The 11,297-nt window shown below is 37.2% G+C and overlaps 1 protein-coding gene across 1 annotated transcript; it reads right to left on the reverse strand.

Moving 5' to 3' along the window:
• Positions 1 to 739: 739 nt before the first annotated feature.
• On the reverse strand, positions 740 to 10,187 carry znf280d (zinc finger protein 280D). Its single transcript, XM_063881114.1, has 18 exons — positions 10,026 to 10,187; positions 8,622 to 8,749; positions 8,336 to 8,538; positions 8,147 to 8,246; positions 7,757 to 7,987; positions 7,580 to 7,654; positions 7,379 to 7,467; positions 6,745 to 6,932; positions 5,110 to 5,267; positions 4,917 to 5,017; positions 4,686 to 4,832; positions 4,087 to 4,221; positions 3,766 to 3,974; positions 3,032 to 3,172; positions 2,882 to 2,950; positions 2,642 to 2,782; positions 1,639 to 1,781; positions 740 to 1,073 (listed from the first exon to the last, which is right to left on the reverse strand). Exons 2-18 carry the CDS (start codon positions 8,740 to 8,742, stop codon positions 1,015 to 1,017), a joined length of 2,310 nt encoding a protein of 769 aa, XP_063737184.1. The 5' UTR covers positions 8,743 to 8,749; positions 10,026 to 10,187; the 3' UTR covers positions 740 to 1,014.
• Positions 10,188 to 11,297: the final 1,110 nt, after the last annotated feature.

Here is an 11,297-nt window from a genome sequence, read left to right on the forward strand (position 1 = left end):
TGATAACGATTATTTAATGTACATTTAATATCGGTAATTAACTCATTTTGTTATGTGTTTCGCAGAAATGTTCTATGTTCAATAAAACTGGCAATTCTGTTGCAATTTCGGGATATTGTTACTGAAATGTGTGCGAGTCACTCTTAGTTTTGACTTAAATATAAATCTTTACATGTGTTTTATTACTTATCATTCATTTTAAATATACTCAAATAAGCCTTATTTGCAGCTCAATGTGAATCTAGCAGCGAATGTCTCTCTCTTTGATTGTTCAATAAAGGGGGGGGGGGGGGGGGGGGGGAAATCCGTGATGCATCAGAGCAACATACAGATAAAACTCACACCAGAACTCTTGTATTAAAACGTTTATTTACATAAAGAACAGGAAATAATTAAACCAAAACAAGGTTGTTTTTTTAGCTCTTTTTAGTAACATTTACAGTGCCATCGTAGACAAAGATGCATTTACAGATTTCCTGTACAGATTCTGTATTTACAAGTGAAAACCCTTTTAAAAAAAACTATGAAATAACTTTTGAAATATTGAGTCAAAGTGAACACCCAGAGCTACCTGGACTTTTCTTTTTTAAACAGTTGAGGAAAAATACAGGGAATCCTCCATCAACCAGCAGCTGTAACATAAAAGTGTCATGCTGAGTCCCTGCGCAAAAAGTAACTTGTTTATAATGCATGTCCGATATACACTGGCTGGCCAAAAAAAAGGTCGCACACTCTAATATTCGTTGGACCACCTTTATTAGGTTATGGTACGCATTCGCTGTGGCATAATTTCCACAAGCTTCTGCAATGTCACAACATTTATTTCTGTCTTGCATTCATTTTTCGCCAAGATCTTGTATTGATGACGGGAGATTCGGACCACTGCGCAAAGTCTTCTCCAGCACATCCCAAAGATTCTCAATCGGGTTCAGGTCTGGCCTCTGTGGTGGCCAATCCATGTGTGAAAATGATGTCTCATGCACAAAACATTGCTGAAGCCGGGCAGTGTATTTCCTAATAGTTCAAAACAAATTTCTGACTGTTGACACACGTTACTCCGTCCAGAAAAAGGACTGAAACAAAAGGGATGAAAAGCATTAATCATTTCAATATTTAAGTATTTTATGTTTTGATGGGAATTTACAATCAGTTGTCAACTGACAATTGTGGTCTTTTTTTCTCAGCTAAGCAAATCTTAAATAGGGGGGTTTGCTTAAAAAATAAAATCACACATCCACAATCATTAAAGTTAAATTTCTGATGTTAAAAATCATGATAATACTTTACACATGAATCTTGAGGGGAATGGTGGCAAATACCAGACGCAAAGCACCATTTTCATATTTTTTTATATTAAAGAAAACAATGCCAAAGTCTGATGGACTCTAAATTAAATTCCAAACTATACATGTGGACTGTGTTGGTTGGTGTAGAGGTTCATTCTGATTTGGTTGGTTGTTCCCTGGTTTCGTGCTCAGGGATCTGATCTTTTTCTTTCAGGCTCTCAGATTACGCACTGACTCGACACAGAGATCTAAAACTCTGATGTACAGGAAGACGACACAGCGGGCAGCGGCAAGTGTCCTTCAGAGGAACCTTCAACGACACTGATTTCTGTGGAACCCTTTTCTCATTCACCTGCTGGTACAATCGGTTCTGGCCTTTCCACAGTGGCGGAAGTTCGCTTTTCAACCACTTTCAATTCAATTTCCTTTGGTCTTTGAACAGGCACCGTCGTCAAGAGATAAAAAGAATTTGATGGCTGCCTCAAGAAGAGATGACTGCAGGAAAAAAAGAGAACATCAGTGTAAAACATCCTTTAGACGTACATGCAGCAATACGCTATTATCACTTTATAAGAAAAACACACTGCTAACAAAACTTGTGAAACAGCAGTATTAAAAATGTGTTAGCAAACACTCTATTATTAGTAAAAACCAAAGAGGTTACATTGATGTTAAGGGCTGTAACCAACAAATATTTACATCATCGTTTAATCTGTCGATCAATCCCACTTTTGTCAAAGCATAGGTGATGTCTCTAATGTGTCTGGTTTTGACAGTCTAAACAAAGCCTACAGATATCCACCTTAATAAGATACATTATAAAACTGACAAAAAGCAGGAAATATACATTTTTGAGGTTCTACTAACTACATTTTGTGCGTTTTTTGTATGACAACATTCTTACTATTTATAGTACTAGTTGGTGACTTTCCTTTGTTTATTGACTAATTGAATAGTGAAAATCTCATGATTTGTAACCTCTTTGTGTTGTTGAAGAAATGTGTCTTAATTCTAACAATTGACAAGCATCACTGTCTTATGGAAATATTGTTTTAAATTAAACAATTTATTGCCTGCATAAAAACAAGTTATTCATCCACAGATAAAAGCAGTCATCTGGTTAGTGCAAAGACAGGGAGGCATTGTTCTGGATTTTTCTTTCATTCAGACCACCCAAAATGTGATTTTGAGAGAAGAGTTTTGTAGCAAAAACAGAAGAAAAACATGTAATTAAATTCCAGCCGGATTTAGATTTTAGTAAAGGTAATTAGTCTTCAACATTTTCATGTGTTTTTATTTATAGATTAGAGTTAATCGAACAACAAGATGTAAAGTGGGTAGTAGTTTCTACTCACACTCGATCTTTGGCTTTGATTTCTGCCTTTTCCTGAATGACTTTGCATATGTGATTTGGTCTGTCCGTTAAATGTTTGGTCATCAGGTCGCCGCCTGATGCGTCCACGAGGAGGTCACAGTTGAGACAGACCAGGGTTAATCTGAGGAATAAACAAACCGTATGTGATGACCAATTTCAAAACAGAAAGAACTCGGTATTTAACGTTGAATGTAGAACAGACATTATGAAGCGTTCTTACTTTGGTGCAGATGAATATTTGTGGTGATTCATTTTCAAGAATCTGTTTTTGGTTATGGTGCTATGAAATCTAACAAAGAGGAAAGAAAAATGTCATACGATTTATCAGATAAAAACACTGAGTGAACACGAGGTGAAGTTTTTCTCTCACCTTATCATATGATTCCCAATGGCGACCTTGCAACTTGTCCGATATTTGCACGCACCGCAAATTGAAATCATTGGGAAATGAGAAAAGAAGTGGTCCACTTGTGTGTTGCACTCGATGCACGTAAAGCGTCTTTCATCGACTCTGAAAATCAGGAATTACAAAAAACAAATATATTCAAACATGGATGAGACAATCGAGATTTTAGGATGTCGCAGTTAGTGTATTTAAGCAGAGGCACAATTACCATTAACTTTGCTATTTAGGAGAGTTCTGCATGTTCTCTATTTTTTCACTAGTCTTAATTCTTCAGCTACATTTTTTATCGTCATTACATGACTAAAGCTGACATGCTGTTTTTGATTACTGAGCGCAATGAACCAAATATCCCAATCATTAGGTTAAGGAAAATAAATCCCACTATATTTGCTATAAATTCATTTAAAATGTCATTAGCACCTTTGTGTATTGCTATGCTTTAATAACACCTATTAATCTGCTTCCACCCTGTCATGAATGACCAGGAGGGGGGACTCTATATTAGTGTTCAGGGTGGGAGGGGGCATTGATGATTAAGATGGAGATGCTAAAGATAATTATTTTATTGGGAAGGGATGTTAGTACTTCGAATAACAAAGATTTAACCCTTAAAATATTTAGAATATATATAGAATTATATTAAAAATGAAGTTATTGCTGTCAGGCCTCAGAATGCTGTGTGAGAAAGCTTGGTTCACCTGAGGTTCTTGAGCGACAGATTGTGCCTGTTATACGGGCCTTTCTTCTTGCTCGTCTTGGCTTTTGCTGCAGAGACGTTTGACTTGGAAACACCAACAGGAGGTTTGGTTTGCTGGTTGAAACTTTCTGGAGTGACAACAAGGCTGGATTGATCGTTGGAGCTGTGCATTGTTGGAGTCTTTCCTGTGAGGGAGGCTCGAATGGTCACCTGGAAGAAAAATACAATGCATATTAAAATCAAATCTAATTTGTATAATTGTAAGAATAGTAAACAGGTTTTAAACAAATGTTTTAGTCATCATGTTACATCAGGGTCACACCTTGGTTCCTGGAGGAAGACCTTCCAGAGCTTTAGGTTTTCTAAAGGTTTTGTGGACGTTAGTCTTGTGCTCCACTTTCTCCCTGTATGTGAGGAAATTCAGTCTGCATTTTCCACAGCGATGGATCCCCTTTTTCTGAAAAATAAAAAAAGTAAAAGAAACAAAAAAACGTGATTAAGTGGTTCGACTAGAGGCTAATTGCTAGATTTTTCATTTGGAATCACTTGAAGAATATTGGGAGTAAGAAATTAACTACTTTGCTATTAATAGTGGAAATTAATTTAGTTTGGTTCCAAATCTTCCATATTCATTGCTCCTCTCTAGGTAAAGAGGAACAGGTTTTGTTGTCAGCCTTTTATGTATGACGTTACGGTGCAAAGCAGACAAAGAAATTAATCCAACCTAGGAGATGAAGCTAATACAAACCTAAAGCAAATTCAAACTCTTTCATAAATACTTTCCAATCTTAAGAAATTGCAGTAAACTGAAAAAATCGCATAGCTGTCTCAGCTATAACTCCACATCTGTTTTTTTAAATTACATTTTTAGATAGGCTTTAATATTTATTTTTACTAGACTAGTTAAAAGGAGAATCTCACCTGATGTTTCATGTAGTGTTGTATGTATATATGACCACTTCTAAGAACTTTTAGACAGAAAGGACAGAGCAGGTCTTTCGTGTTTTCATGGACACTTCGGAAATGTGTCTCCACATCTGAGAAGAAAGACGACCTGTAATTGCAGACCTGTGAAGGAGTAAAACAGAATGTTAGTATCAATACTTTCTAACATTAAACTCAAAATAACAGCGGAGTAATAAAGTGACATACGTGGCAGATGTAAGGCATTTCCCCAGGCTTGTGGTTGTCCTTCATGTGTTCCAGGAGAACCTGCTCTGACTCAAACGCCAGCTCACATATCTTGCAATTTGCTTAAAGAAATAAAAGTAAAGAAAATTACAAACGGCTTCTCGCTGTTTGAGCAGATTCATCAGATTAAGCTATATAGATATTTATGTCATACTTGAGGATTCGATGGAGCTGTGAGCACTCTCGATGTGGCACTGCAGCTGGAACGGAGTCATGTACTGTCGATAGCAATGCTGGCAGGTGGTGTGGCTTTCCCAGCTCTCACTGTTCTGCTTCTCCAGCTCCAAGTGGTGCTTCATGTGGTTCATGAACCTGCGGGAGAGGGTAAAAACACATTGTATTGTAAGTACATTTTAAGAAGCAACCCATACTGTAGATGATCAGCCCGCTTGTCCCTGTAGTTATTTTCATAAAAAAGTTATATCAGATGCAAACATCTTCCCAAAAGCCATTCCTGTACACGTGTTCTTCCATCAGATTCAATAGTGGGTTCATTAACAGGCAAAAGGTTTGTCTGTTTTTTTTACTTAGTAAACCAAATATCTTATAGTAGTAGACAAAATAACACATTTGACGAGGACTGCCTTGGTTTCGGGGAACACAGAGTTAAAATTTTCTGAAAAAATAATTGATTATTAATTGCTAATGAATATTTAGAAAGTTGCAGCTCTAAAGTTATTGACATAACATCTATTAAATTATCTGTGGCTATTCTTTGACATATAATGGTTCAATATAATAAGTAACAAAATGATATATTATATGTCTATTTAATAAAAACGATTTTACATTAAGCTCTCTAAATTTGCATTTTTTTCAGACAAATGGATAAAAGAAATGTTAGTTGCAGCTTTAAAATAACCATTCTTCTTCATTCATCCAATTGTGACATAACCCTACAGACACAACAACTTAATCAACAAATGCAGGAGATTTTCCTCGATTTAAGGAAATGTCTATTTTTTAAAATATAAATTAGGACCATTTAAATAAACTATTAATATTCATGCCCCATTTATCTGCAATTCCAGGTCCCAAAGGTTTTAAAGAAATATGGCATATTCTTTTTGCACCTCACTTTGCAAGCATGCATAATGGCTGTTATAATTTCAGCAATTACACAAAGATTTTAGTTTGGCCTAATGATGTAGTGCTCCCCTCCTCCGCTATCTGCCACTGCTGCCCTGACGAGGCGAGGCCCATTTTTCAGCCTGCAGATTCTGCTGCCTCAGCTCCCCTAATAGAAATTTTTATGTGGATGAACTATGAACTCAGCTTTGGGAGTATGGTTGCAGTACAAATGTGGTTGTCCATTAAAAACGGCTTACAGAGGCTGTTTTCCAATGTTTTGAAGCAAAGTTATTTAATCAACAAGGCAGTTCCTACACCACCTAAACTAGCAGTCATTTTTCATCTTTAGGCCCATGGGGAAAAACGGTCTGATACTGTCATCCATCTGAGAGGGGAAGTGCAGCGAAGGACAGGGAAGATGTCCAGTTTTCTTTATGGGCTCAAGTCAAAACTCTTTTCACCAAGTCCTTTTAAACTTAAGTCCCAATCAGCTTCAAACTAACTGAGCGCCCTCTGGACTATGGCGCTCAAATACACCTGCATCACCACAACAACTCAGTGATCGATCTTTCATTAATGCATTAAACCTTAGTCAACAAACATACGAGTCTGCACCACGTCCTGGCTGACTTTTTAGCACAGAAAAACCAAAACACATTTATTTATGGAATACTACGCTGTTATTTTACTGAAGGAAATAAATCAAACATGATCATACCTGATATTGTTCTTGAGAACTTTTAAACAGCTCTGGCACTTGAAAGTTGTGTTGGGTTTCTGCACTTCCTTCTGGATCTTATCTCCGTCAAATCTGCCGTAGTAGAAATCTGAAACCAGCATGATGCGTTTGTTTGCACCGATGTTCACGGCTGACGGAGCTGAAGCTTCTACTACTGCACAGCAGCTCTGAAATAACAAAATGTTTTACATGAATAAGACAGCACTATGTTGGAGTCTGATTTATTTTTAAACACATTAATGACTCATCCAACATTTTACTTCATAATACTGATGTCTGAATGTTTGTTGTGGTAGAAAAATTATAAATCGGGGGGAAAAAAACACTAGGCAAAAAGAAATGAACTGATAGTGATCATAGGGATGTAAAGTAAATAAACTTAACATAACACTTATCAGACATTGAACTGATGTGGGGAGGATTTATTTAAAGATACATGGTTCTGATTATAACCTGTACAAATGTAGTTTTCTAACATTCAATATTAACACTTTAAATCTGAGGTCCTCGTAATAATACAAAAGATGGCATTCATCTTTCATTGGCTATTTTTCTACCACATTTCTATGGCAATTTTAACTCATTGGCATGGCTCAACCACATATGTACTCACCACCATGTGAAATTTCAGGGCCTCCTGTGTGAGGAATTCCTCTGGACACTTTGGGCACTTTTTCTTTAATACACCATTTTCCACTGACCCTACAAAAAACGAGTTGAAAGTTAAATCTCAAGCGAATAACGCCAACAAGGAAATAAGAATACATAAAGGGTGAGTACAGTAATGAGATTAGAAAACTATATAGAAACTTACTCAATTCAAGCTTGGCTCTTTTTGCTATGCTGTCTATTTGCTGTGGTGGTATCACGCGCTTGATTAACATTTGATCTGTAAAAAATCCCAGAACAAATACATTTTTAGTTATGGTCTGCTGATTGAGCCGTTAGTTTGATAAAGCAAGGTTAATTAGTACATAAGAAGAGAAAATACCTCTGTTATCGTTATTGGTAATGGCCTTTGCTGGCAAAGAAAAGGTCTTAAGAGGTTGCGAGTTGGGCCAGTTGAGTTGCAGCTGATGAGGTTGTGCTGAGTACACAGCAGGACTCTGTACGTTGGATAAAGTCACAACGTTGTTGCTGATTTGTTGCACCTGAGGTCTGTGGACAGCACCGGGTATTACTGTGGCAGTGGTGATCTGCTGGAACAGATGCTGCTGCCCAGCTGAAAGACAAAACAGACAAACTCTTCTAATAAACTTGGTATCACCAGGTTAAAATATAAAAATGCCTTTAATGAGGCTTTACCATTACAGAATAAAATCACTGGTCATAAGGAGATGACAATTTACTCCTCAGTTGTATATTTTACTTTTTACTTTACCTGGTACTATTGTAAATGATGTCCCAGGAGGATACTGGCTCCCAAGAGAGGCAATAAAGTCACTGTTGTTTGCTAGATGAGGAGAAGTGACAATAAAGCCCTGAAACAAAAACAAAACAAATCCCCACTTAATGGGAGTTTTTTCTTATTGGATCTGAGTCGCAAATATTATTTGAATACCAACAATACCTGGTTATTGACGATAACGGGCTGCGGGGTCACTGTTGTCAAATTGGGTGCTGTAGTATTCACTGCATTTCCAGTTACACTCAACGGCAGCATTATGGGTGAGGAGCCAATGGCAGGCTGAGGAGCAGGAAGCTTGATTTCTTGTTTCCCTGCGCTGTTACTCTGAGATGGCGGGTTAGGCCTACCCTCCTTCTGGTTATTAGCTGTAAGAACATACAGAAGAGCTTCAAATTGGATGTTGTTTCTTAAATGCAAGTAATGATTCACATAAATATTGTTGACATACAGAGCACTCCAACGAAGATGGGCTCATCATCATCATCATCATCTATCAAGTGAACTTCAGGAACTTGTTTCTGCCACGGCTCCAGCTCCTCCTCCACACACTCCATAAAAAGTTCAGACATTGTGATCCTATAAGAGAAAAAAATGAAATATTTACTTAACTTGAGCTATACAATATATTATTTTTACTTTTTGACTAATAAGGCAAACCAATGACCCAATATATTTTACAGGCAGCTTTTATTCAGGGAAATCTGAACAAAAAACTTGAGCTGGGTAAAAACATTTAGATACCTATTTACCTATTTGATATACTTACAAAGCTATGCAGTAGCAGATGATAAATGATTTAAAAAAAAACAAAAACCTTTAAAGAAGTCCCCTGGTGAACAACTGAAACCACTAGTTCCTCCAAAGTCATTTGGTTAGCGTTGCTGGTCTCAAATTTAATTGAATCAACTTGGATTAGATGGTGCCAAAAAAAAAAAGCCATGGGCGTTGTACATAAGCTTTATAACGGATGAGAGGCACCCTCTTCCTTAACATTTAATTCATTTCAAGCAAATGGCAGGGAGACAATAGATTTTGTCACACCTGGAAAAGATCAGGTTTAAGTAATAAAATAAACAATGTCTGATTTAAATACAACTGCTTTTAATAAAACCACTAGGATAATATGCAAATGGTTTTAAATCAAAATACGTATGACACTAATAGCTGGTGGTAGCTAAAATAATTCTGGTTATTTTGACTAAATCGGTGGAAAAAAAGGGCTTAGTTTTTTAACAAAGCTTTTGTTATTGCTTTTCAATATGAAATATATGATTGCTGCACACAAATTATTTGTTTCAGTGTGACAGAAAATCAACTAGAGCACAAGCTTTTTTCTTGTTGTATAAATAACAAAAGTATCGTTAACTTATGAACAGTAAAGATGCTGACTTAATTTGGAGCTAACATTGTTCTCTTCACAAATCCAAAATGTATCTAAAGATTTTTTTTTTTATACAATTAAAAACGTAAATACTATCCTGCTTCAAACGTGTGAACAGTCACTATACTTTCTTTACCAAAAAAAAAGTAATGTTAGCACAGCTGGCTCTTATTTAACTGCTGTTGTTGTTACCCTCTATTTTCCTTATACCAGCTAGGTAGCTAATGCTAACTAGCTAACATTTAGGATTTCCACTGCTCCTGATGATCACATGCTGCAGTCTAACATGGGGTTGATTAAATAAGCCTTCTTTAAGAAATGATTTGCAGGACTTTATCAGATATTATCTTAGCATTGAGTTATCGATCAGCAACATCACCACAAAATGAGCTAGCTAGGCTCCGTTAGCATGCTCACACTGACTGGGTTGTCGGGACAAAGACTGCGCCCAGAGTTTGTGTTTCAGCCTACCTCCGTCAGACCCTCTGGCTCTCACCGCAGAACCGGGTCTAGATATAAGCTGCAGCACCAGCCGTGGCTCTGAGGGTAATATATGTATCAGACAGTGCGGAATTACTGGACATCACACAAAGTGGAAGGGAGAAGTATCGCCTCCCCAAAGACACCGGAAATGGTCGGACTGTGTGGACCAATCAGATAGCCGGCCGCATTTCTCCCCATCACTTCCTCTGAGTCTTGTCATCCTAGTATACAGTATGTTGTACTATAATGGTGTAAAGCAGGGGTGTCTAAACTTTTTCCACCAAGGGCCACATCTAGAAAAAACATGCGAAGGGCTGGGCCAATCAGTAGAGGTGAGGTATATTGTTTAAAATAAGTACTTTTATTGTGTATATAAGTTAATTGATAAGTTATCAAAATAAATCAAACGCAGCTATCAGAAATCAAAGGTTTACATAGGGTTTAATTTATTTTGTTACAAGTGTTGGCAGCTCATTCCTTAAAACACAAGCCTCAGACTGCTTATAATAAGGGGAAATATGAAGGGTACATTTCACATGTGTTTTATAAATAAGTTATTGGGCTTTTTTATCAACCAGGGAAAGGTTTTCAAATTTAATTGACTAGTTTTATTTGAAAAGTTTGCTTATCACTAATGAATACTACTGTTTAATATATGTTTACATATGTATTTAATAAGTACAATATAAGGAAAGCACAAGTTTCATGTGTGGGCCATATTCCATTATACTTTTTAAATTAGCTGAGGGCCGATTCAAAATGGACAATGGGCCGCAATTTGGCCCCCGGGCCATAGTTTGGACAACCCTGGTGTAAAGTAACTAAGTAGATTTACAAAAGTACTGTGCATAAGTACAATTGTTTTGAGTACAAAAGATTTGAGAAAAGGAGCCTGGTCATGATGAAGACAGAACCAGTAAGAGAACCTGTCTCATCTCCTTCACGTACTCCTCTGACTACATGTGGTGCATAAAAAACCCCCGGGAAACAGACTCTGCTGTCTTTACTCCTTCACTTGATTCAATGACACCTAGTTCTGAATCTTGTGCCAACTCTGGATGGATAAAACAGAGGATGCTTCCTTTACGCTCAGCCTAAAAGCAGAATCTCTTGTGGGTAAAGCTACTCCACCTCGTGTGACCCCTGCGGATGAACCTTTCGCCATTAGTGTCATCCAGGTTGGTTTAACAATCAGCCAGATTGAACCAGCAAAGGCAGGCTACACCAGAGACCGACTGTGAGGATATGCAGCTCAGCAGA

Source organism: Eleginops maclovinus, chromosome 4 (genome assembly GCF_036324505.1).
Source record: "Eleginops maclovinus isolate JMC-PN-2008 ecotype Puerto Natales chromosome 4, JC_Emac_rtc_rv5, whole genome shotgun sequence".
Classification (NCBI taxonomy): domain Eukaryota; kingdom Metazoa; phylum Chordata; class Actinopteri; order Perciformes; family Eleginopidae; genus Eleginops; species Eleginops maclovinus.

Coding starts and splice junctions, on each gene's coding strand:
- znf280d (XM_063881114.1), bottom strand. CDS start 8,742: ATGTCTGAACTTTTTATGGAGTGTGTGGAGGAGGAGCTGGAGCCGTGG. Junction 8,539..8,621: donor CATCTTCGTTGGAGTGCTCT/GTATGTCAACAA, acceptor ATGTTCTTACAG/CTAATAACCAGAAGGAGGGT. Junction 7,988..8,146: donor ATCATTTACAATAGTACCAG/GTAAAGTAAAAA, acceptor TTTGTCTTTCAG/CTGGGCAGCAGCATCTGTTC.